The sequence below is a fragment of the Procambarus clarkii genome, chromosome 18 (assembly GCF_040958095.1).
Source record: "Procambarus clarkii isolate CNS0578487 chromosome 18, FALCON_Pclarkii_2.0, whole genome shotgun sequence".
NCBI classification, from domain to species: Eukaryota; Metazoa; Arthropoda; class Malacostraca; order Decapoda; family Cambaridae; genus Procambarus; species Procambarus clarkii.
The window spans coordinates 39,718,130-39,745,403 of NC_091167.1; the positions used below are offsets into that span (position 1 = coordinate 39,718,130).

A 27,274-nucleotide genomic window follows, 5' to 3' on the forward strand; every position below is an offset into this window, starting at 1 on the left:
TTGAAAGTGTAGAGGCCCAGCGGTCCTCCGAAGGCCCCCACGCCCGTCGTCGCCTTTAAATCAACACAACAATCCTCCCAAGGCTCAGGTGGACCTTTCTTACCCTTCATGCAAACTGCACCTACTATCAAGAAGAAGAAGGACCTGTGTTTTCTCCGCTTAAGACGTTTGAGTGATGATTTTCAAGTGAAGTAGTTTGCAGAGATGTGAGTTTATGGAGAGACGGCCAATGTCGCCTCTTCTTCTTGATAGTAAGTGCGGTTTGCACGAAGGGTTTATCCTCTGGATGACTACACCAGTACAGATGTTGGGAGAGGCGTTTATGTTGAGGATGATTATATATATTCAGGGCATGTTAGGCTTGTATCAAGGTCCTCCTTCATTCCCTTTCTCCAAGGTTGAATTACTGACTCTCCCCCAGGATGCAACCCCATAATAAGTTGACTAACTTCTGAGTACTTATTTACTGTTAGGTGGACAGGAACATTAGGTGATAGGAAACGTGTCCAACCATTTCAGTCCCGCTCAGGACTCAAACCCGGAATTCTTGATTGTGAGTCTAGAACAAACCCGACTGTACCTCCGGGGATCTATTTAGGGTTAGGTATACACAACACCTGCTCGATACCTGCTTGATGGGGTTATTAGGTATACACAACACCTGCTTGATGGGGTTACCATGGATCAGCTGACACCATAAACACAACATACCGCCCTACGGTGTGGTAAGTCTCCCTCTAACATACACCTGTTTTAGTCACCACTCCTCTATCTACACCCCAACACAACAAGCACTTTTGGAACTTCCTCAACATACCTCTCCCAACATTTGTACTGGTGCAGTCATTGGGAGGACAAACCCTTCATGCAAACTGCACCTACTATCAAGAAGAAGAAGGGGTTGTGGGAGTTCTTCTACTCCCCAAGCCCGGCCCGAGGTCAGACTTGACTTGTGAGAGTTTGGTCCACCAGGCTGTTGCCTGCAGTGGCCTGCAGGCCCATATACTTACCACAGCCCAGTTGGTCCAGCACTCCTTGAAGAAAACTATCTAGTTTTCTCTTGAAGATGTCCAAGGTTGTCCCAGCCATATTTCTCATGCTCGCTGGGAGGATGTTAAACAACCGTGGACCTCTGATGTTTATACAGTATTCTCTGATTGTGCCTATGACACCCCTGCTCTTCACTGGTTCTATTCTGCATTTTCTTTCATATTGTTCACTCCAGTACGTTGTTATTTTACTGTGCAGATTTGGGACCTGGCCCCTTCTGTATTTTCCACGCATATGTCTTAGTTCCGTCGCTGCCCTTCATACCAACAACAGTGTGCTGCTATTATATGAAAGATTGGGCACATCTGATCCCTCGATTGTGTTCGCCCCTAATTCAACAACAACATATATGAAAGAATACACTGTGCAGCTCAAAAACTAATCATCAGCAATTAGAAAATACAAAATTTCCTGTCCCAGACACCACTCTGCAATGAGACCGGAACTCTTACTCTGTGTATTAATGATGTTTATAATAATAATAATGGATGTTACAACATTCTTAATTTCCAGTTTGGAATTTAGGTTCTTAAGTGCATGAAGAGCTGACTTTGAATCACAGAAAAGTACGCCACTGTTCTTCAGTGCATTAGTGGCAAGTTGTAGTGCAACTAATTCTGTATGTGTGGAGCTAAGCCAGTTATTCAGTATCACACTTGTAGTCTGTAAACATCTGCTGTTTTTGTATATTCTACAGGCTGCTGCAGTGTGACCTGTTGACATTTGAACTAGCCCATCAGTATAAGCATAATGCTCATGAGGCCGTAAATTATTTATAAAGGAATCAATACTTTCAGTTGTTGTTGCTTTGAGGTGTGCTGGGGTTTACTTAGTCTTTTTGCTGATGGGTGTGTAAGACACTCATATTTCAGAGTACAGATGTGATGGAATATCATTAGCTAGTATATTGCATACAATAGGAATATTAATTTTGATTAGATTGGCTTCTTCTCAACCAGTTTTCATACAGGTTCGGTTCCTGTTTATATTAAGGCTACATTCTCGCAGAACTAATAGCATTCATAGCCTTTTAGACAAGTCTTGAAGCTAACTCAAAACTTGCAGTGAATTTAAAATTACAAGATGAACAGTCACTCTTAATGAATATAACTAGTGACAGGTATACAATGAGAAATTTGAAAGTTTACATAATTACTGTATTAATATTAATAAGGTATTTAAAATGATGGTTATGGTGTAATTTGTGTTGTCAAAATAATTATTGTATACTCTATACCTTAAGTAATAGGGTAAGGTGGTATTAATGAGAAATAATTTTTGAGTTATTTCTAGGTACTGTACTACTTATAGTACTAGGTGAGTTAGTACAAAGTGGGGTACAGTACTTTACTGAGAAAATTAGATATAGTGTTGTTTTACTTTTGAATAAAGTACAGCTTGAACAATTATATACTTTATTAGGTAATGAATTCCATATATTGTAACAAATATTGAACACAACATTTGTATTTATTTGGCACAGTAAATACTAGTTAATTTTAGTTCTAATGATGATATGTAATTTCTGTAAGATTAGCCTAGGTGAGGTGAGATTTTGTTCTATAGACCTGTTTTGTTCTAAATTAAAAATCTTATCTAACCTAGGTCAAGTACTCTCTATAATAAAACACATCTTATTTTTTTTTCCAGGGTCTTCACATGAACTTGAAGAACAATTTGCTGATATAACATCTGAATGAATAAAGAGACACTCTGTATGTGTTAGACAATAAAATCTTTATTGATATTGAAAAAAATTGAAATGCAGTACTACTGTAGTTATATGTTATAGTATCTTGATAAGCAAACATTTTATATTGCTATGGGACTTAATAACCTGGAGCTACTGTACACTTCAAGAATTCTTGCAAATAATGAAGAAAAATTAGCAGTTTGTCTTTCATTTATGTATTTGACTCCTGATGGAGGAAATTCAGTATAATCTGTTTGACAAATTACTTCATTAATACTTGAAATAGTTTGGACCCAAAAAAATCATTTCCTTGTGATGTTGGTGCATAATTTACTTTTGATGAGCAGGAATTACCAAGAATGGATCACCAAACTCAGTTTAACTTATCACATATACTTGGCCAAGCAGTGGATGTTGCAAATTATAACACCTTTCAACATCAGCTACATGGATATAGTAATATAAGCACTGTTGGTAACATAGCAAGTTTTGGAGGGACCACCATAGCACCCATAGCACACACCGTAACAGTACAAGATGTCGCCACACCAGCAGGACACATTGCTGGAACCTCAGGAATGGTTACAATGGGTTATACTCACCATCCCCAGTCAGCACCAGTGCAGTCATATCATGCCGTGTTTAACAACATGACAGTTACTCACATTGCGCCACAGATGCCACCCCAACAGGTTCAATATTTTTCCTATGAAGCCCCAAGTATGAATGTGCGAGCACAGTCCTTACACACCCATCACCCACAAGCAGCACCTTCACAGCCCATAAATCCACAGGCTCATATAAAATATGGTAACTCTTCTATTTCCCTTCAGGCAGTGAGCTCATCATTACCTCTCAATTGTACTTTTTCTGTACCAAGAGAACAAACAGGACAGTCAATTGTAATAAAATATGCAGAAGGAAATACTGAAGATAGAGGTAAAAAGAAGAAAGCCAAGAAAGAGGGCATCAGTGCTAAATTTACTCGCAAGAGACGTAGAAATCGGGGGGAATCTTACATCAATGTTGCAGGGAAATTTGTAGAAGCTAAGAAATATGTAGAGCGAGATTGCGAGTGCAAGAATAAATGTCTATCCAAACTTGGAACAGTAGAAGATAGAGAGAATATATTTAAGCAGTTTTGGAGCATTGGTGACTTTGGACAGCAAAATGCTTACCTCACAGAAAACGTTATTCTTGTACCAAATGTCATGAAAAGACGAAAAGCTGCATTACTGGATGATAAGCACTTGAAAACTGTACGAAGACTTTATTATGTCAGGCAGTCAGTAAGTATTCTTTGAATTATGAAATTATTTTAAATACAGTACACAAATTTTAAATGCTGCTATAGTTTTGTGTATTTCTACATCACTGAAAAAATAGTTGTAAATTGAATATTTCTGAACTATCTTTCTTGATTGCTTCTTGAGGTAACAACCTTCTTGAGTCCCTTAGTCAGGATTATGAACAGTTAGGAATGTCAACACTCTGCACTGACCGCACAGGGAACCTTTCAATCATCTCCATGGGTGGAACATCGAGTGGAACATCCATTATCTTGATTCTCGGATTATCCAAACATGAACATTTATGGTTCTCCATTCCTATTAACTGTATCATGTCCAGTTAAAAAGGGGTTAACCTTCATTATATGTGATGCCTTGGCATGGTGAACAATTATTTATATAAAAAAATCCTTATCGTCCTACATAAATACAGTATATATTTTGCTGCATTAATATTGAAATACCAATACAAGTAAGCTTAGGTTGGTGGAAGTCCCAGAGTTTTTATTATGAAAATTATTATGAAACCATACTTCTTAATTAATGGGAACAGGTTTCTGAGATATTTCATAGGTGAATTTGATCACTAAAAAATCCAGTGTTGAATGTAATGAAATGCCTATTTCTGGTAAATCCCTAGTGGCTCAATGTAGCTATAACACTGAGATTGCTTCACACTGAAGAAAGATAAAGAAAGAGATCTAGAGTGGATCTAGATAGAAAGCTATCACCTGAGGACTACATAAAGATCATCGTGCAATGAGCCTATGCTTCACTTTCCAATTTCAGAATTGCTTTTAAATACATGGATGGTGAAATACTAAAGAAATTTTTCACAACCTTTGTTAGATCAAAGCTGATATGCAGCAGTTGTATAGTGCCCATATCTTAAGAAGCACATCAACAAACTGGAAGAGGTGCAAAGACATGCAACTACAGTAAATGGTTCCTGGAACTGAAGGTCAATAGCTACGAGGAGAGGTTAGAGGCATTAAATATGCCAAACTAGAAGATATACGAAAAAAGAGGTGATATGATCACTACGTACACAATAGTAACGGGAATCAATAAAATTTATAGGGAAAAATTCCTGAGACCTGGAACTTCAAGAACAGGAGGTGATAGATTTAAACTGACTAAACAAAGTTGGCCTTCTTTTGTTAGTGTATTACATTACAATATTTGCTTCATGAGCATGTTTTTATCAAGTTTTTAATCTACTGTATATGTACTGCTGAAGCAAGTGTGTATTTTTGTATACAGTACTACAGGTACATTAAACAGGCTTCAACCCAATGCTGGACGGTTCAATGTACAAATACAGGGAGGAAATTTAATAGCCATAGTCATGTGCAGGTACGACTTCTGCCCCAAAGAATGCCTGTAAATGAATAATAAAAAAAAATACATTAATTAATAAATAAAGCCACATCAGCATTGCTAAGGTGTGACTGAAGGCAAATAGAATACTTTTCAAGTGGTGGTGCATCTTAATGTGACTGACTGTACCTTGTGCAGCACCACAAACACTTGAGTCCAAGATACCAAGTGCCATAGAATTGCAAATGTTGGCTAGTGGGACAATCAAAAGAATATATATTGTTGTAAAAGACATGACTCAAACCAGAACAGAGAGAATACTTCTCAAAACCCAGTTGTTAAATATTAAAAGAGACAAATGACTTACTGTACATACATACACACGATGAGGAAGGGAATTATCAGGGGAAGGCTCCAAGCCATTATGACTATATAGCACCTGAAAGGGGTCAGGATAAGGATTTGAGATGGGACAGGGAGGAAGGAGTGGTGCCCAAACACTTGGACAGTCGGGGATTGAACATCAAGCTGCATGAAGTGAGATCGTTGCTCTACTGTCCAGCCCAAGTGGTTACACAATAGTGGTACACACAGTGAGTACCCACTAATAGTGTGAGCCAAGTACACACGATGAGTACCCACTAATAGTGTGAGCCAAGTACAACAGATGAATACCCACTAATAGTGTGAGCCAAGTACATACGATGAGTACCCACTAATAGTGTGAGCCAAGTACACATTATGAGTACTCATTAATAGTGTGAGCCATGTACACACAATGAGTACCCACTAATAGTGTGAGCCAAGTACACAATGAGTACAAACTAATAGTGCAAGCACAATGAAACCCAAGTTTCATTGTGCAGTCTCTTGCCTGCCTAGGAACCATTTTGTGGGCGAGTCAGATTGTGAGGGAGGCAGAGTTAGGGGTGACCCCTGTGTTATTGTCAAGTGCTACGTCCTACTTGTGTTAAGGGGTAGTGGCCTGGCAGGGGTAACCAAAAATTTGTGAGAGCACTGATTGATGGTTTGTGGAAGAGCTTTGAGTTTTTCTTGTATGTTCTGTCAGTTAGTTTCAGCTGATTGAATATTCTTCAGTGTCTCCCTGGCACAAGTATGACCCTGCATGGACAGCTTAAACAAAAGATTCCTACTGCACCAGTTCAGATTGTCAACCTGACTTGACTAAGCATAGACCTCTCCTGGGGCCAGAAGGTTCTTGCCTTAAGGTAAAACTGAGTGAAATAGCTCATAAACCATGCTTGTAACGTATGTTACATTTCAGAACTGTGGAAAGCAGACTCGTGTTTGTAAAACCATGTTTTTGAATCTTCATGGGGTATCCAATGGCCGACTTGATCGTGTTCTGCAGGCCATCAATTGTGAACATCCACCAGCACTCCAGGTGATCACCCACACTGCTTACTTCTGTTTCATGTGCAGTTTGGTGAATTATGATATTGAAACATAATCTGGGAGTAAATAGACTAAATGTTGTTCAAAGGACAGGTGTTGATAGGAATAGCAATTCATGGTAATTATAAAGTGAATGTATGTACATAATTCAGCAATTCTGAAAGTTTATTTTTGACATTTGAGATCAATACTAAAATATAAATGTAACAAATAAAACATGAAACATTGAGATAGAGAATTATTGCTGTCTAAATTTCAACGAGCTTTATTCCAATATATTAACTGTTGCACTATGATTTTTGTAATATATAAATTCCTTGTCTTCTGTACAGGATCGACGTGGGCATCACACTCCAAGTAACAAGACCTCCGAGGAAGATGTTGCTTTCGTAATTCAACACATCTCTTCCACAAAACAGACCAGAGACGAGACAAACTGCACCCTCTCCGGTAACCAGCATCAAGGCATGCCCCAGGGTCACATTTTGACTGAGGTTGTAGGAACTGTAAGAAAAGAATTATCAGTTAAGAAGATGTATGAATTATACAAGAGAGTATGTCAGGAGGAGAGGAGGACACCAGTTAGCCTCTGGGTGTATCGTCACATAGAAAAATCACAAATTAATCTGGAAAATAGTGAGAAGAATTGTGAGGTTTTGGAGAATAGAGGTATTATACATTCCCAGAATCAGATAGTGTCAAATATTGATCCTAAACCTGTAACAAATAATGACTTGAATGTGTGTCATGGCACTTCAGAAATACAAGAACAAAGGATGGACATTGGAAATGTGACATCAAATATCAGTAGGAAGAAGAGAGCTGGAGGTCACAGAAAAATAATGTCACGTGAGGAGAGAAAGGTGAAGAGAAATAGTGGGGCAGCATATTTGACTGCATCAGGGAAACTTAAGAAAGAAAAATTTTATGATGACAAGGAATGTGGGTGTAAATATAAGTGCATTCCTGAAATGGGTACAGAGGAGAGTAGGAAAAGGATATTTAATAGTTTTTGGAAGTTGGCAGACTTTACCAAGCAGAACATGGACATTGCACAAAAGGTAATGCTAGTTCCTATAATACAGAAAGATGAGAAGGTGATAGAGAAGTTTACACGGACTTACACAAGGATTTACAATGTTCAGTTAAAGGTAATGTGACTTATATGATGTGAATAATGTATTGTATATATAGAATGTAATGGGACAGAGGAGAGAAAATGGGAGTATAATGAGAGTAAAAGGTTTGTGAAAAGATTAGTTAATCAGAAATATAAGAAAGGGTGAATGAAGAGTCAGGAATCCAAAAATGTAATTAAAATGTTTGAAAAAAGGCTACCTCATAAAAGGCACCGTGACAGTTTTGACATTAATGACCTGACCTGCAGTTAATAATAGCATATAAATCCCCTTTTTCTGGGGGGAGCCCTATCAGCTCCCTGGTGCTATCCAGGCTGAATGGATATGTATAACTTTCTGGCATCAGTGAATGTGCTTGTAGTTCTTGCCTATTGGGGACCATTGCTCCTCCCCCTCAGAGAGGCATGAGGAGCAATGGCCTATAGAAACCCCCTTTGTGGTTGGGGACATTCTATGTCTGCCATCGACTGGAACAGGCACCCAGAAAGGTAGGTACCCCAAAACTAACCCCTATTCTAGTGAAACTATTGCTACCGAAAGCCGAACGAGTGGACAGAACTCCCCAAACTAAAATTAGCAAGCGAGCATGACGTCATCATGTTTTCGCTCCGCTGTCTGCTCAACTTCCCCCCCCCACCTCTTCCCCGGGAGGGGAAAGGAAGAGCCCCAGACCCTTGCACAGGTGACCCAACCTTCAGTTCTTGGCTGATGCGATTCTGGGAAAGTCTGTGCCTCTGGTTCCAGAAATTTTGTCTCGGTTCTGTGTCTAGTGACGTGGGCTGTCTCTCCAGGTGTGTGAGCCAGGAGTAATATTCCACGGTACTCTGCTACATGCGCCTAGGGCTTCCTTCCCTAGGTGCCCAGTAAGTACTGCCCTTGGGGCATGGGGCCACCTTCCACAAGTCACCTTGAGACCTGCCTTTGCTGTGCCTTTTACTGCACGGTACTTGGCTGCCCTTGGGTCTGCTGGGGTTTTCTTGCCCTAGTGTGTCCCTGAGTAGGGGGGTAGTTTTCGTCACTGGTAGAGGCACGGGGTACTGCACAGCTAGTTTTCAAAAATTATAGCGGCCGGCTCTGTTTCGCCTGGGTACGTTGTCCTCTTGCAGGGTTTTTCTTTTGTTTTTTGTTCTGCCTGATGGGTGGTTTGCCTTCGTGGTTCCCCTTAGCTGTTGGGGGGTGTCTATCTATATCTTCTGTTCTGTGGTTGGTGGAGTCCCCCGCTTGGCCCCCGTGAGTGGACGCATCCCGGGGGTTCAGCTTTTGGCAGATTGTTTCGTAGTTTTGGGCGCCAGTTTGCAGTACCCTGCCTGGGCTTGCCTTAGCGTGTTAATTAGGCTAAGAGCCCTGGAAAACCACACAGGGGCTATGTGGTTTTCCACAGGGCCACTGTGGATGGAGCGATGGATGTGACCCTTGGGTTCCCTCTTGCTACGTGCGAGTTTGAAGATTGCTCTGTCCCCTTGTCTCAGGGTGACAATTCCCCTTAGCTGTTGGGGGGTGTCTATCTATATCTTCTGTTCTGTGGTTGGTGGAGTCCCCCGCTTGGCCCCCGTGAGTGGACGCATCCCGGGGGTTCAGCTTTTGGCAGATTGTTTCGTAGTTTTGGGCGCCAGTTTGCAGTACCCTGCCTGGGCTTGCCTTAGCGTGTTAATTAGGCTAAGAGCCCTGGAAAACCACACAGGGGCTATGTGGTTTTCCACAGGGCCACTGTGGATGGAGCGATGGATGTGACCCTTGGGTTCCCTCTTGCTACGTGCGAGTTTGAAGATTGCTCTGTCCCCTTGTCTCAGGGTGACAATCACCGGTTGTGCCTCCGCCATGCTTCCTGTTGGTGGGGCGGTGATTTATTTGACCCAGAGTCGTGCGATGTTTGTTGCCTGAGTTCACCCAACCTACTGATACTGATATGAGGGTTATATTGAGGTTATCTTGAGATGATTTTGGGGCTTTAGTGTCCCCACGGCCCGGTCCTCGACCAGGCCTCCACCCCCAGGAAGCAGCCCGTGACAGCTGACTAACACTCCGGTGCCTATTTTACTGTTAGGTAACAGGGGCATAGGATGAAAGAAACTTTGCCCATTGTTTCTTGCCGGCACCTGGGATTGAACCCAGGACCACAGGATCACAAGTCCAGCGTGCTGTCCGCTCGGCCGACCGGCTCCCTAAACCGACCGGGTGCACGCAGCTGCTGCATTGCATGCTAGATTAAGGTTGCTGCAACTCACTAGATTGGTTGCGGCCCCAGTTGCCGCAACCAATCTGTCTGACCACCTTTTACTGTCTGGACTCACTATACCAGCTTAGTTGTTCGCTATTGTATACAAAACATGCAGATACTTGTATATATTGTCTGTATTTAAAAGTAAAAACAGTATGGTGGGAGGAGAATGGTGGCGGGTCAGGTGAGGTGAGGGAGGGAGGGAGTGGCAGCCCAGTGGTGGGCTACCACTGGCTGCCACTGCCACTGCCACTCAGCATACCAACTTAGTGGTTCGTTATGGTGAACACAAATGTAGATACTTATATATACTGTGTGGCAACATCTGCATGATTTGTCATGTTGGTAGGGGTGGCCACTATGTGTATTTTGCTTCAGCAAGGTTTAGTTTGATTTTCTCTCTGTCTTCCTTTGAAAGATGTTGTCTTAATGACCATTGTTTCCCATCTTTATCATTTTGCAATTGCTTTGTCTCACCCTTGAAAGTAACTCCTTTTTCAAACATTCAAAAATTATTTTAGACTGATGATTAAATTGAGTTAACTTAGGTTTAGTATTAAACATAGCTTAGTATTTACTTTTTTTGTGCCTGCAGAATCGAGCTATTAGCTCTTGGATCCCACCTTTCTAGACTGTCATGTCTAAGTATTGTAAACAAAATTATTGGTGAATACAGCATATTGCGGGGTTAATCATTGACATAAATTCTTATAGAGTACTGTAAATAATTATGCACATGTCACTTTTGAGGTATCTTCCTCTAAGGCAGACAAAATGGGATGCCTCCATGCTCCTCATTAGCTTGCCCTATTCCCCCTCACACTGGGTCCTGTAGCACAGTGGTCTATGTCCTCAACTCACAATTGAGGGACCAATGTTCAATCTCTGAGCAGGAGAAAAATGGTCGAGTACATTTCCTTTCACCTGATGCTTCTGTTCACACAGCAGTAAATTAGGTTCCTGTGTGTAGGAGTTAGGCAACTGTTGTGGATTGCATCCTGTTGTAGGATACAATCCTACAACAGGATGCAACCACTGACCTTCGTTCAGGAAGGAAAGTCAGAAGGCTAAAGGGACCTCTATAAGCGTAAGTACTGTACAGATGTATCTTTGAGTTAAGTGGGATAATGTTGGCATGCAACCAAATAAGACATCAGACAAACACCCAGTACTTATATCAAAATAAAACAGTAGCAATTTTTTTATATTGTTGTTGAAGATGACTTTGGTATATACTTAGTGTTACTTAATTCTTAGCCAGGTGGGGAGCTGGTTCGAGTCTGCAAGATGGCTTTTCTTCAGCTTCATGGGATATCAAATGGTCGGGTGGACCGTGTGCTTCAAGCTGTGGCCTGTCAATCCCCATTTGCTCTTAAGGTTAGTGGAAAATTATGTTTTTCATAATAGTCTTCCTGTTCTCAGTAAAGAGAACAGTATTATGTCTACCTTGCACTGTGATCGCAAGTTACTCAAATATTTTTACACATTTTTAGAAAGATCATTCTGGTCTGAGTTTTCTACTTGATTCACCCATAACATAAGATTTAACTTTCTTTGGGGGGTCTTGTAGTACACTTGGCTCATTCTCACGATGTGGGATTAACCCCTCCAGTATAATGCCCTGTTCAGCCACTGTTGGTCCATAGGTGGTCAGACTGTGGGTTTGTACCTGTACACTTAAAGTCTGTGTCTCTTGGATCTGATGAGCAAGGAAAGGGAAGGGAACTATCAAGAGGAAAGCACCAAGCCATTACAACTATATAACACTTGGAAGAGACCAGCATAAGGATTTGGGATAGGATGGAGGGAAGGAATGGTAGCTAACCCCTTGGACTGAATGCTGATCTGCATAAAGCCACCGTAGAGCTCAAGTGGTTGGGCATCTGAGGAGGATAAGAATTTCTTTTAGTTCAGTAACCATTTAATAATTTTTTGTTTATAGGACAGACGAGGGCACCATTCCCCTAAGAACAAGACAAGAGAAGAGGACATAAGCTATGCTTGCTCTCATATCAAAACATTTCCCATTGGGTACGACAGCAGTGAAACCAGAAGTGATGGCAGGTGCACTCTGCCTCATGATCTCAACGTGGAGAAGATGTACCGCATGTACAAGGAGCAGTGTGTCACAGATGACAGGGCTCCCATTGGCAGCTTTGTCTACAGGAAAATTTTGAAAGAAAGGTACAGTACTGATTCTGGAAAATGTAACTGTTATGAGGTTTGATATTAAATTATGATAAATGTTTTAAGTTCATTGGAATTGCATTGTAGCTTAAAGTTTGTACTGTAATAGTAAAATTATGTTGTAGGAAAAGGGAAGGGGAGAATACTTTTTTCCATGTAACATATTGGGTTCTAAAAGTTACACCCTTAGATGAGTAAATTTTGTCCACGTATTATTTTGTGGGTCATTTAGTCCGTCTGTATTGTACTTCACCATCCTCTCCCTCTTGTAAAATCTTTATTAGGTAGTACTGTATAGTGGAATAATTATATTCATTATTAAAATTTGTAATTTATTTAAGTGAAAAAACAGCGTTGAATGTAATGAAACGCCATTTTCTTGGTGAGACTCGGAGGCTCCCCAGCTATCCAGGCTGATATGTACCTATTAGCTTTCTGGCATCAGTCAAAGTGCATGGAGTTCTTGCCTACTGGAGACCACAAGCCAGAACCTGGCCCCCTCAGAGAGGCGCGAGGAGCAATGGCCTATAGAAACCCAATGAAAATTAGCAAATGAGCATGAAGTCATCATGTTGCTGTGCCACTGTCTGCACAACCCTCCCCCACCCCCGTCCCCAGGAGGGGGAAGCTCCCAGACCCTCGTGCAGGCGATCCAACCGGTAGTTCTTAAGCAGGATGTCAAAACAAAACATGCGAAAACACCGCCGACCGGAGGGAGGGAGGGATGCCAGGAAGCCTCCGGGTCTCACCCAGAGAATGGCATTTCATTACATTCTATATTAGTTTTCGGGGGGGGGGGGGGAGCCCCATCGGCTCCCCGGAACTAACATCCCAAAGACAAGGAAAAACACAGGGACTTACCTGGGAGGCAGTCAGTCCTCACTCCTCAACGCGAAGTCGAGACAACTGGCTGCAACCGCTGAACCAATGCAACACAGGCCCTACCAGATGGTTGATGGTTGCTCTGTCCCCTTGTCTCAGGGTGACAATCACCAGTTGTGCCTCCGCCATGCTGCCTGTCGGGTCGGTGATTCTTTTGACCCGGAGTCGTGCAATGTTTGTTCCTTGTATGTGCTCCACTTCACCCAAGCTACTGAACATGATATGAGGGTGCAGGCAGCAGAGGCATCACATGCGCGTTTAGGTTGCTGCAACGTGATAGGGTCGTTGCTTCCCCAGATGCCCAAAGGCTGCCCCGTTTTGGTTATAGGGACCCAGACTTAGGGGTGGGAGTCACTTTGTCTTTGGTTCTGTCCACCCCTCCTTGTCCCCTCCTTGAATGAATTCTTTGGTGGTTCATTTGGTTCCCCTTCCCCCCCCTCCCCCCTTGCTGCTGGCTCCGAAACGTCTGAGGATTTCGAAGGCGGGGCAGGGTTTAGTTGGTGTTGAGACTCGGTCTCAGGGAAATCCCATTCCAGAGTTGCGGCGGAGGCATTCGAGCCTAGTCCTCCAGCCGGAGCTTCTGGGTCTGACCAGTAAGCCCCCCTTCGTTCCTGCTTTTTCGGCTGCTCCTGCCTTTTCTTTAGGGGTGGGGGGTTCAGAAGACGGCTTGGCCCCTGGGTTCTCTGGGCGAGGTTCCTGGGGCAGGGGAGGGGTTGACTTGGGGGCCTTGGGCCCCGTTGGACCCTGCCTGGGTTTTGGTACCATCGGAGCGGGGCTTGGTGTTACAAGGAGAGGGTTCTCTTTCGCTCCCTCCTCGTACGAATTTGATTTGGCATCTACCCCTCCTCGGGTTTTATTCCGTGATTCCGTGGGTTCCTCGGACCCGTCCTTCCAGAGGTTTTTGGCTTCCCACTTCCCGTTACATGTGGTGTGGGAAACCCTTGTGGCTTACCTCCTGCGCGACCTGGATTATGCTTTCGTGATGGATCTGCGTTCCTTCGTGTATGGATCTTTGTCAGTACTGGGGTCATTATGAAGTTCCAGAGTCATCCTGGTTGGCATACTGCTTGCTCTTCTTGTTGTAGACTTGGCACACGTTCTGTCGGTACTGTGTGCTTCAGTGGAAGGTGGCTCAGACGGCGTTGCAGGTTTTCCAGGAGGGCGAATTTGAGCATCTTGATGCATGTTTGTTTGCCCCCTGCCCGTCTGCGGGATGATGGTGTGATGCAGCTTCATGTGCAGGTTCCTTCCCTTTCGGCTGCCTTGGTCGTGGAGAATTTGCGTACATGTGGCCGGTGGAAAAGATCCGGAAAACCGGATCCACTCACAGCACATCTACGAATACAGACCCCGAGGTGCGCAGATAACGGCGGAGAGCCGCATCCAGACAAAACATGATGCATCCCCGGCCTGACCAACTAAGCATCATTAACCCACAGACCCCTCCGAAAGCCTGCCGTCTCATTTTTCAGCAGAAAAAAAGGAGATGGCTGTTAATGAACAAAACAGTCCCCAGGTCCAAAGGAGCAGAAACCTCTGTGCTGGAGAAGAGCGTGAAGCTCTCCAACCCGACCCCCAGAGGCCAAAGGCAACAAAAACAAAGCCTTCCTGAAGCAATTCTGAACTAAAGGGGCCACAACAAACTGAGGAGAAGAAAGAAAAGAGAGCACCCGATCCAAAGACCAGGACGGCTCAGGTGGCACATGAGCAGGCCGTAGGTGAAAAAACGCAAGAGAGAGACTAAGGCGCATCTGGGATCATCCCGGACGTAGGTTCGAACTCTCATCACGGCCCTTGTGGATTTGTTCATTTGCATGAGAGAGCTTGCAGAATGGAGCAAAAGGGACATCCACCCAGAATGCAAACTGGAGAGGCTCTGCCAATGCTGCACGATAAGAAGCAACAGTATTCGGCATAAGATGCTAGTCCTAAAAAGCCAAGAGAGAAGTGACAAAACAACCTAATCAGAAATGGATGACAACCTACGAAGGGAAAGGAAATGGCGAAAAGAATGCCAAGAGACATCATACTGTCGCTGAGAGGAAGACTGCAGGTGAAACACCATCAGAGAAGCCACCTGATCACCATACAAGTGGTGATACACTCGCGTCAAAAATACCAAACGCAAAGAGCGGAAGAGTAGGGCAAACCAGCAAGGTACCTCACTGGCCCGACCTGCTAAAAGAGGTGGAGCTGCAGAAAAATTCTCGGGTTTGGACACTGAGTAAGCAGTGCCTGAAACCAAGGCTGGGCCGGCCACCATGGAGTCAGGAGAACCAGGCGAACCACCCTCCCCTGAAAGAATTCGAGCCGAGCCAGAACCCGAAGCAACAGCTGGACCGGTGGAAAGAGGTAGATGAACCCCCACCTCGACCAATCCTCCCGAAAAGTGTCTACTGCAAAGGTTTTGCAGTTGGGGAAGGGTGCCACATAGACTGGGAGATGCTGAGACCAAGTCCACGAAAAGAGGTCCACTTCCAGGTGCCTGAATGTCCAGCAAACCCAACTGAAGGAGTCTGCGTTGTCAATCCACTCCATGGGCAGAGGAATGAACTGAGACAGGCTATCTGCCAGGACGTTGGACACCCCAGTGATCACGAGAGCTGCGGAAGGGACTGCCCTGAAGGAACCAGAATAGCCTCCGAAGCCAAACCTGAACCAGCAGGAAAACTAGCAAGGCAAAGTTGCCCATCCCCTCTATGAAGTAGAGTTGTCCATACCCCTTTACAAAGGGAAGAAGCCCTTCCCCCTCTTCAAAGGGCAGATGTACATCTTGCTCTACAAAGAAAAATGCCATATATTTCTGCGCTGGGAAGATGCTCGTCTCTTTCTGCAGTGGGGAGATGCTTAATCTCTATGGATATGAGTGTCCTTCCACTGAAGAAGTGTTCATTATGCATGAGAGAACACACCACCTACACAAAAGGCAGCTGCCCACTACCTACACAAAAGGGAGCTTCCCACCACCTGCACAAAAAGGAGCTGCCCACCATCTACACAAAATGGAGCTGCCCACCACCTACACAAAAGAAAGCTGCCCACCCCACACCACAGAGAGGAGGTTTCCAAAGTGACCAGCAGAGCAAGGTATCAAAGATTATCATTGTTCTTGTACAGTTCAGTTTATTTCTTCGTGTATTTTGTTTCTTTTTTGGGTAAGAATGTATGGTTAGTAGATAGAACAACGATTAAAAAAAATAGCTCATTTGTTATGATCAAGTGATCAAACTCATCAGTCTTCTGACTTTCAGATTCAACTGTTTCATCAAATCTCCAGCCAATAAAACCCCAGAGATAGACCTTGAGTATGCTTTTAAGCATATCCAGTCATCTGTGCTGGAATCAACAGGTATGGTACATATCCTGACTTGTAGACAGCTAACAGGGGTTACCATTAATGTTATTTTCTGAGGGGAGCCCCGTCGACTCCCCGGAGCTATTGGACTGATATTAGCTATATTAGTTTGGGGCTTCAGTCACATGGAGTTCTGCCTACCGGAAACCATGAACCAAAATCTGGTTCCCTCAGAGGCGCAGGGATTAATGGGCTATGAAAACTCCACTCTTTGCTCAAGGCTTTACTATCCGGCTCCATTCGGACTGCACCCCCAGTGGTTCATTACCTGAACCACGAGGGGGGGGGTCTCTTCGGTCCTTGACTCTTTGGGGCTGGTCGCTTCGAGTGGTTGTTTTCCTAAGTTCTTGGGGTTTAGCTCTCTGTGTGGGTTAACATCAAGAGCATGTCCAATGTTCTGGTGGATGGCCTGTCTTGGTTAATTCCTCTGTTTATGGAATAGACAGTCGACAGTGACTCCTTCTGTTGGCCTTACTGGTTGTTCGAGCTCCGGGAGGTGGACCTCTTTGTGTCGGCATGATCGAGGCATCTCCCAGTATATGTGGCGCCCTTCTCCGACTGCGAAGACGTCACGGTCGACGCTTTTCGGCAGGACTGGTTGAGGTGGGGGTACCTGTACCTCTCACCCCCTGGTCCAGCTGTTGCTTCGGATTCTGGCTCGGCTGGAGTCCTATCGGGAAGGTTTTTCTTTCTGGCCCCTTGGTGGCCATTTTCCGTGGCTCTACCTCTTTTAGCAGATCGGGTTGGTGAGGTACCTTGCTGGTTCAATCTACTGTTCTGCTCTTCATGTCTGGTATTTTTTACGGGTGTGTATCACCACTTGTATGGTGATCAGATGGCTTCTCTCATGGTGTCCCACCTGCAGTCTTCTTCTCAGCGACAGTATGAAGTCTCTTGGTGTTCCTTTTGCCACTTCCTTTCTCTTCGTTGGTTGCATTCTGTTTCTGCCCATGTTGTTTTGTCTTTCCTTCTTGGTTATTTCATGACTGACATTTTATGCCGAATACTGTCGCCTCTTATCATGTGGCACTGGCGGAGCTGCTCCAGCTGGCATTCGGGGTGGATGGCACTTTGGTTCCGTTCCATAAGCTTTCTCGTGCTTATTTTCCAGCTCTGACCTACTCGTGCTCCACCTGAGCCGTCCTGGTCTTTGGATCGGGTGATCTCTTTTCTCTCTTCTCCTTGATTAGTGGTGGCCCCTTCGGTCTAAGACTGTTTTCAGAAGGCTTTGATATTGTTAGCTTTGGCTTCTGGGTGTTGGGTCGAGCTTTATGCTCTCCTCCAGCGCAGGGGTTTCTGCTCTTTCGGTCCTGGGTGGACATTTTGTTTGTTTGCAGCCATTTAATTTTTTTCTGGCAAAGAATGAGATGGCAGGCTTCCTGAGGGGTCCATGGGTTCTTGATGCTTGGTTGGTCAGGCCCGGGGGTGCATCATGTTTTGTGTCCAGTTGCGGCTCTCTGCTGTTACCTGCTCGCCTTGGGTTCTGTGTCCGAGGACGCGCTTTGGGTTGATCTGATTTTCCTTGTCCTCTCTTCCAGGGCTCCGGTCTCACAAGTCGTCTGTAGGGTTATCAAGTCTAGCCAGCCTTTCAAGCGGCACGTCAGGTTGATGACGATTTGCTTGTTGCCTTGATTCTATTGGGGGAAGTTTTTGGGCTCTTTTTGGTCTTGGATTGCAATTTTCTACCAGTTGGGGTCTGTTTTGGGGCGCCTACCTTTCTGGGTGCCTAACCCCAGTTGATAGCAGACATGAATATACTCTTAAAGAGTGCAATTTTCATAGGCAATTGCTCCTTGTGCCTCTCTGAGGGAACCAGGTCCTGGCTCGTGGTTCTTGGTAGGCAGAACTCCATGCGACTGAAGCTCCAGATTAATATAGCTAATATCAGTCTGATACCTCCGGGAAGCCTCCGGGGCTCACCCAGAAAATGGCATTTTATTACATTCAATGTCGTTTTTTTTTTTGTAGAAGAATAGAGCCAGAATTTTACTATTATATTTTGTGTTTTCTTTTGGATGTTTTCAATATTTTCTGGTTGGAGCCCCGTTGGCTCCCTGGAGCTATCCAAGCTGATATGCTAATGTCAGACTTTGGCATCAGTCATGTGTATGGAGTTCTGTGGGCCTACTGGGGATCACGAGCCAGAATCTGGCTCCCCCTCACAGAGGCATGAGGAGCAATGGCCTATAGAAACCCCCGTGTGATTGGAAGCATTCTATGTCTGCCATCGACCGGGTTAGGCACCCAGAATGGTAAGCATCCCAAACCAAACCCCTATTCTGGTGAAAATTGCTACAAAAAGCCAAACAAGTGGATAAAACTCCCCAAACAAATAAGCAAACAAGTATGACGTCATATGTCGCCGCACAGCCATCTGCACAGCTCCCCTCCCCCTCCCTAGACCCCCGTGCCGGCCATCCACCCCTCAGTTTTGAGGCTGATGCTATAGGCAGCAGTTGTGTACTCTGGCTCCAGTGGTTGTTTCAGCACTGTGCCTTGTGTGTGGTGACTGTCTTCTAGGTGGTGCGCTAGTCAGGAGATATTCTTCAGTACTCGGGCTGCATGAGCCTAGGGCTCCGTTCCCTAGGTGCCCTGTAAGTACTGTCCTTGGGGTTTGGCCCACCTTCCACAAGTTCCTTGGGTTCTGCCTCTACTAGGCCATTTACTGCTCGGTTTTCGGCCGCTCTTTGTGTGCTGGAGTGTTTTGTCTCCCTTGTTTACCTTAGGGTAAGGGGCAGTTTGCACTGGTATGGGGCGCAGGGTGCTGCGCAGCTTGTTTTCACCATTCATAGAGGCCGGCTCTGTTCCACCCGAGTACGCTGTCCTCTCTCAGGGTTTTCTTTTTCTTTATATTTTCCTACCTGGTGGGGGGGGGGGGCCTGCCTTGGTTGCCCCCTGAGTACAGTTTCTGGGTACTACATTCTCTTCAAGTGGTACCCCTTGCTCGCTCCCTATGAGTGTACTCGTCCCGGGGGTTCAACTCTTAGTGAGTCGTTTGGTCGATTTGGGCGCCGGTTAGCAGTACCCTGCCTGGGCTTCCCTGAGTGTGAGTTCCGTCTCAGGACCCTGGGAATTCCCAAGGGGGGCGCGTGGGTCTGATGGATGTGACCCCTGAGTCCCCCCTCGCTTTGTGCGAGTTTGAGGGTTGCTCTGTCCCCTTGTCTCAGGGTGACTCTCATTGTTTTTGCCTCCATCACGCTGCCCGTTGGGTCAGTGATACCTTCGACCCAGAGTCCTGCGAGTTTTGTTGATTGCTGGTGACTCAGTTTACCCAGTTTAGTGATGACATTCTTCAATACAGGCAGCGCAAGCATTGCATGTTAGGTTTAGGTTGTTGAAACGCGCTAGGTTGGTTGCTACGCCGGATGCCCCGAGGCTACCCCGTTTTGCTTATAGGGACCCTATACCTGATCAACCGGGCTGTGACTCATACATCAGGCTGCGAGCAGCCTCGTCCAACAGCCTGGTTGATCAGTCCAGCAACCAGGAGGCCTGGTCGACAACTGGGCCGCGGGGACGCTGAGCCCCGGAAGCACCTCAAGGTAAGGAAGCACCTCAAGGTAACCCGGACTTGGGGGGTGATCGTCGCTTCGGCCTTGGTTTTGTCCGTGCCCCCTCGTCCTTCCCATCCTGTGGTTTGGTCTGTCCCTTTTTCCCCTCTGCTTCCGGCTCCGAACCATCTTGAGGGTTTCCGAGTCGGGGCAGGGTTTAGATGGTCTTGTGACTCGGGCAATCTTGGGGGATGCCCCTTCCGGTGTGGCGATGGAGGCATTCGAGTCTGCTCTCCTTGCCGAAGCCTCTGGGTCTGACCAGTGGGCCCCTTTCCGTCCGGCTTTTATGGCTGCGCCGGCCTTTTCTTTTGAGGCTGGAGCTTTGGGAGATGACTCGGCTCTGGGTCCAGATACAAAGGATCCCGAGGCTGGGGAGGGGCTGACTTGGGGGCCTTGGGCCCCGTTGGACCTCGCTGTGGTTTTTCAGCCCTCTGAGCGGGGCTTGCTGTTGTGAGGAGAGGGGTTTTCCTTCCCCCCCCCCCCCCCCCCCCCCTCTGTGTACAAGTTGAATTTGGTGTCTGCCCCTCCCTGGGGTTCGGGTCCGTGTCCCTTCAAATGCTTCGGAACTGTCTTTCCGGAGGTTTTCAGCTTCCCGCATCCAAAATGGCGTGTGGTGCATGCGGCCTTTGTGGTTTCCCTCCTGCATGACCCGGATTACGCCTCTTTCATGGATCCGTCTTCGTTCAGGTTTGGGTCTTCGTTTCCCTACTGGATCCGGTATGAGATTCCGGAATCATCCTGGCTGGCAGACTGTTCTGTTTTTGGTTTGGAGGCGTGGCATTCCTTCTGTCGTTCCTGCACACTTGAGTAGCATGAAGCATTGACAGTGGTCCAGGTATTCCTGGGGGCCAAGTTTGAGCACCTCAGTGAGTGCTTGTTTGCTCCTTCGGTTCAGGTTTCTGCTCTTTGGTACTGGTGGTAGGTTTGTACGTTTGCAGCCTTTCTCCGTCATTCTGGCGACGGTTGAGACGGCTGCTTATTGGGGGGGGGAAGTCCTTGGGTTATTGATGCTTGATTGGTTCGGCTGGGGGTGACATCTTGTGTTGTCCGGTTGCACTTTTTGCCGTTACCTGCGTACAGTGTCTGGGGATGTGCTTTGGGTTGATCCGGTTCCCTGTTTCAGGGCTCGGGTCTCCCAGGTCGTCCGCAGAGTTTTTAGGTCTTCCAGCCTGCGGTCTATTCTTGCGCCCGTGCTGTTCGGATGTTTGCAGCTTTTGCTGCTGTGTTGGTGACGTCTAGGGCTCATTTCGGGTGCCAGGATTTGAGGGTCGCACAGGTTCCTGGGCACCCGTTCTTTATGCGTGCGTCTGCTCCTGTGCGTTCTTGTTGCCTTGGGTCGCAGGTTGTAGCCTGTTGTCTTGGCTTCGCGTTGCGGAGTTTGTGGTGGCCGCCTCCCGGGTCAGCCCTTTCTTTTCCTTCTCTTTGGGTATGAAGCTCCAGGGAGCCGTAGGAACTCACCACAGAAAACCAGCGTTGAATGTAATGAAACGCCATTTTCTGGGTGAGCCCCGGAGGCTCCCTGGCAACCCTCCCTCCCACCGGTCGGCGTTTTTTTTGCATTGGTTGAAGCTTAGCTTCCGAACTGATGCTAGGCAGCTGGCGCGGTGAGGTGCGGGGTTCCCCCCCCTCCCCCCTCTTAGGGTGGGGAGGGCTGCGCGGACAATCGGCGCAGCAATAAAGTGTGATGTTTGCTTGTTTCCTTGGGATTGTAGGGAGTTTCTACCTCTCTTTGGTTTTTTGTTTTAGTTTTTTACCATGTGGGGATTGTTTTTTTATGCCTACCTTTCTGGGTGCCTAACCCCGGTCGATGGCAGATAAGAAAAACCCCAACCACAAAGGGGTTTTCCAGGGCCGTTGCTCCCTGAAACCTCTCTGAAGGGGCCAGATTCTGGCGCTAGTTCCTGGTTGGTCTGAACTCCATAGCTAATGTCCCGGTCTAATATAACATACATTCGCCCGATAAGTTCCAGGGAGCCTCCGGGGCTCACCCAGAAAACGGTGCTTCATACATTCAACGCTGGTTTTTTGTGTCAACAGTGAAAAGTTTTATTTGTTTTCCACAGTTCCTCATAAAGCTGATGCTCCTACAACACCAGCAACCTGCAACTCACAAGAAACAAGCATCAACAAACTACATTTGGACTACGTGCAAAAGTGCTCGCAAGAAGGTAAAAAGCCGATTGGCATAGATGTATATCGTAAAATATTCAACTCCAAGTTACATCTCAAACAAGATATTTGCCAGGTATTGTGCCAGCCTAGTTAAATGGTATTTGCAGCTGATAACAAAGTTATGTTGTTAGTATCTGTAGCAACTCTTCTTTTTCTGCTGCAGCTGACTGCCATAAATTAAATAATATAAATAGCCTGCAGTCATATGTGAAGGGTTTTGAGTTTTATTTATTTATATTTGCAAATAATTGTATAATTATGAATGATGTAACTCATACAATATTGCTTGGAGGATATATACCTGTTACAATTTGAATTTGATTAATTTTCTGGGGGGAGCCCCGTTGGCTCCATGGAGCTATATCAGGCTGATATGCTAATGTCAGACTTTGGCATCAGTCATGTGTATGGAGTTCTTAATGTCTACCGGGGACCACGGCCAGAACCTGGTCCCCTCAGAAAGGCAAGGGGAGCAATGGCCTATAGAAACCCCCGTATGGTTGGAAGCATTCTGTGTCTGCCATCGACCAGGTCAAGCAACCAGAAAGGTAAGCATCAAAAAACAAACCCCTATTCTGGTTAAAATTGTTACCAAAAGCTGAACTGCACTGGTGGGGCGCAAGGTGCTGTGCAGCTTGTTTTCACCAATCATTGCGGCCGGCTCTGTTCCGTCTGGGTACGCTGTCCTCTTGCGGGGTTTTCTTTTTCTTTTTGTTTATCTGCCTGGTGGGGGGTCTGCCTTCGTTCTTGCCCCGTGTCCTTTGTGATCTGAGCTGGGGACGGGCTGATTTGGAGGGCCTAGGGCCCCGTTGGACCCCACAGGGGTTTTTCTACCCTCTAGGTGGGGCTTGCAGTTACGCGGAGTGGGGTTTTTTCCTCCCCCCTCACCGTACGAGTTGTTGGGCATTGGCCTCTCCCCGGGCTTAGTTACTTGTCCTTTGAGTCGGTTGGTTCCATCCTGTAGGTGGGTGTTCTCCGTTATTTCCCCTTTTTTCTTGAGAAGGGGTATCTCTGTCATGTTCCCCTCTTCTTGGGGTTCTACATGACTTTTGGTCTCGGGTGCGACTATGCCTTTATGTGCTTTCGTGACTTGTATGCTTCTGTGTTTTCGAGGGTTCAGGAAGGTTTTCACTACTTCCCGTATTATTGGAACGTCTGTCGTCTTTCAGTGTGGCTTCCCTCCGGTCCGTTCTAGGGCTTGTTGGTCCTTTTCTGTGCTTGATCTTCGGTCCTGTCTCGTTCTTTTGTGCTGTCTTTTCTCGGCACTACTCGTTTTCTTTGCTTACTCCTAGTCCGGGATGCCGGATTGGGCTACTTGTAGCCCAATTGGGTTCCCGATTGGGTTCCTTGTCTTCCATTCGTAAGCCGGTTATGTTGTCGCTGCTTACTCTTCTTTTGACTCCTGTCCCATGTAATGGGCTGTTTCCTCTCTTTAGCAGTTCACTCGGGTCACGTTCTGTTTGGCTACTATTCTTGTAAAGTGTTCCTAGTTGGCGGCTTCCCGCAGAGCAGATTGTGCGGTTTGGACGGCGTGCACATGCGCCGTTGGGGTTTGTTTTGGTCTGGCGGTGTGCACCAGTGCTGGTGTTTTGCGTCCTTTTTTCTCGGGTGCTTCACCTCTTGCTCTTTTCCATTCTCATGTCCATGCCCCGTAGCTCCTGGGGTGTTCTTGATTGCAGCTATTTGGAGGACACCGGGGTTTTCCCTGTGTCATGGGTGTGGGGCGCCCCCTTCGCCTCTACCCTGCTCTCCTGCATGTGCGGCTCTGGCCTTTTTCCCCTGGCAGTGCTCCCGGGTTCTTATCAGCAACGTTGTGTCGTGACACGTTCGTGCCTACGTTCGACAGGTGAGTTTCTGCGGTCTGGCGTCTCTTTCGGTCAGGCGCTGGATACGGATATATTTATATACCTATATTTATATAAATATATTTATATATTTAAGGGCCAGGTTCTGGCCGTGGTCCCCGGTAGGCCCTAAGAACTCCATACACATGACTGATGCCAAAGTCTGACATTTTTAGCATATCAGCCTGATATAGCTCCGGGGAGCCTCCGGGTCTCACCCAGAAAATGGAGTTTCATAACATTCATCGCTGTTTTTTTTGCATTTTGAATGTATAATTTGATTATCTAAGATGCCCACTACACCACTAGTTAACTTAGGATGTTTTCCATACTTATAATTATTAATATAGCAAGGTATACATGACCATTATGGGCTATTTAATAGCATATGATAAAGTTGGAGAATTATAGGTATAGAGTTGACCGAGTTCTTTTAAATGCTGTGAAATTTTTTCTTTATGAGAAGCAGTGCATGTATAAGAGTTAATGATATATAATAAATGCCTGATTTTATATTTAATATAGGTATAAACCAGGGTTGTGTGATATCACCTTTGCGGGTCATATGTACATGATGATTTAGTAAAGAATGATAGTTGTTATATCATAGAGTGCAAGACTAGTTGAACTAGGGATGAAGGTGTATGTGAGAACCCTATTCAAAGTAAATGTGGGCAAAAGTAAAGTTCTGGTGGTGGTGGTGGTGGAGAGAGAAGGAACTCGTGTATGTGAAGTGCAGAAATCAGGGAATCTCTTCGCTTGCAGACAATGAGTCACAATAACATGGCTGAAGGTATAATAACCAAACCACACATCTGAAAATGGAGAAACGACGATGTTTTGGTCCTTTCTGGACCATTATTATGACTTGATAATAGTCTGCGTAATCTCTTGAATTATTTGAGATGTGTGATTGATGAAAGAGGTATTTGTCTTCTCAAAATTTAGAGTAAAGTGAGTCAGGGAAGGACAGTGGCTGTTGTACTGTATTATCTGGTCTTGAAAAGTTGTGGAGTACTGGTGTGGATAACTACTGAAAAGTGGCAGTGCTTGTTTATTTGTAATGATAAAGCCAGTGGGCACCGTTGGTTGAAAGTAACCAATGTTACTTACTGTTTACCATGTAATGTCGCTCACTTTCAACTGTCCTCTCTAAATAGTGTCAGAGGTATAACTAATGATTGAGCATTTATTCATTGTGAATAAACAATAAACGTTCATTCATTATCTTTTCACCCATTACCTTCTTTTGCTATATTACTATATTACTTCCTCTTTTTATTTGGGCTGATGCCTCCCCCACTCCATGAAAAGAGAAAATAGATTAGTGATAAGGAGAATAAGTGGATTAATAAATATTTATTTGGATGTGTTCATTCGTATAAACATAATTAAAAAATGTCAGTTGAACATGTTGAGAAATGTACATACGATCACACACCTGCACACATGAATGTATGCACCTTGCGGTTACCTTGCAAGGATTTTGGGGCTCAACGTCCCTGTCGCCTAGTCCCTGACCAGGCCTCCTGGTTGCCGGACTGGTCAACCAGGCTGTTGGACATGGCTGCTCACAGCCTGATGTATGAATCACAGTCTGGTTGATCAGGTGTGAAATCAGGTTTCACATGTGTGATCAGCACATGTGAAAAAGGTGTGTAAAACATAGTCATGCATACGAATGCTATTGAATAATAGTGCTTGATTTCTGTGATGTTCAATGTATGGGCAAAATTCCATTTGATGGATCCTTTATGTAAGTACAGTATAGTTATATTTTTCTACACTATAATATATTTATATATATATATATTTTAGAAGTTCTCTTATGTGTTATTTACCTATATATGATTACTACATTTAATATTAATAAGATATAATGTTCAGTAAAGCTGAATAAATAAATTGAAATACAATTAAAGTACTGGTACAGTATGTTACATTTGTACGGGGCTTAAGTTCTCTGCTCAAACATTTCATTTTAATAATTTATGCATGCCTTCATAACTTTCCTAGTGTTAGTCTTGTTACCAGTGAGGGTTGGCATTCATTACATTTATTTTGAGTATGGCATCAGTGCCTGCTCACTCCTTTTTTTTATTAATATATTAGGTACATCTGCATTTGTGCAGCTACCCTAAACTATATGAAGGGAAATGCAGTGTGTCAAAAAGCTAGCTACATTGTACTAAAAAATCCCCATCACACAGGATGGTTAGTCATACAGAGGCATGTGATCAGTAGTCTGCACTGGCAGACTCTGGGTGCATTATGAGTATATCATCATGAACACAAGAGTGAATAAGGTAGCAGTGATACTAAAAGTCCCCATGTTGCAGGATGGTTAGTCATACAGGGCCATATGTTCAGTAGCCTGCACTGACAAATTTTGGGTGCAATATAAGAATATCTTCAAGAACATTAGAGTGAATGAAGTAATTGCAAAGCTCTAGGTACCTCATGCCAACGGGTCTGAATGGTCTCATAACTGGGCATTCGGTGATGTAGTGTGGGAGATCATACTGCAGTTCCTGCTCACAGAGTTTGCATCTGGAGTGCTCAGGATTGGGAGATCCTCACCTGTAGCCACCTGCCACAGGTGACGGTAACCCAACCTGATCCTGGCAACCACTGTGTTGTACATTCTGAAGGACGTTTTGTGCTGCCCATGAACATAGGTTTCAGATCTGGTTGAATTAGATGTAGGTATTCCCATCTCTTCTGTCAAAACAATATTGTTCCAAACACTCAGGTCTGATAGTAAAGAAATTACTGACTCCCTGCGACCTGAAAGCACCACTACAGTATAAAAAACCCACTCTGCATCACTCAGGGAATGTGATGGAATCTAGGGGACCTACTCTCCCTGTTTGGTTCCCTGCCTTCTCTGTTGAGGCTTGGAGCTCCACAAGGAAATGTGCGCTCGGTCTCTGCAGTGCTCCTCCTCTGCAGAGAGAGAGAGGACATGATTAGATCTTAGGGATTTATAAAGCATGGTAAATGGTTGTCCTTTGATCATTTTGGGGGGTTTAGTTCCTGGCCCTGAGGGTACAGTACTTTGATCTACAGTACATGGACATGGTCACTAATATGGCCCATCCTAATACATGCTTCCTATCTGTTTTGACAGGGTGAAAGGTAGATGCGGCCTCCTTCCT

The 27,274-nt window shown here is 45.2% G+C and overlaps 1 protein-coding gene and 1 long non-coding RNA gene across 6 annotated transcripts in view; one reads left to right on the plus strand and one right to left on the minus strand.

Moving 5' to 3' along the window:
* LOC123754423 (uncharacterized) lies at positions 1 to 25,940 on the plus strand. 5 transcript variants are annotated; one of them, XM_045736823.2, is made up of 8 exons: positions 1 to 88; positions 2,701 to 4,032; positions 6,638 to 6,757; positions 7,101 to 7,919; positions 11,383 to 11,502; positions 12,068 to 12,309; positions 16,446 to 16,543; positions 22,164 to 25,940. In XM_045736823.2, exons 2-8 carry the CDS (start codon positions 3,103 to 3,105, stop codon positions 22,364 to 22,366), a joined length of 2,532 nt encoding a protein of 843 aa, XP_045592779.2. In that variant the 5' UTR covers positions 1 to 88; positions 2,701 to 3,102; the 3' UTR covers positions 22,367 to 25,940. The 5 variants fall into 5 exon arrangements, with proteins under 5 accessions (XP_045592779.2, XP_045592777.2, XP_045592778.2 ...); XM_045736821.2 differs by having other exon boundaries at positions 6 to 206; XM_045736822.2 differs by having other exon boundaries at positions 15 to 251.
* The window catches only part of LOC138365874 (uncharacterized), a 471,205-nt gene that overhangs the window by 4,026 nt on the left and 439,905 nt on the right, over positions 1 to 27,274 (minus strand). The window lies entirely within an intron of this gene.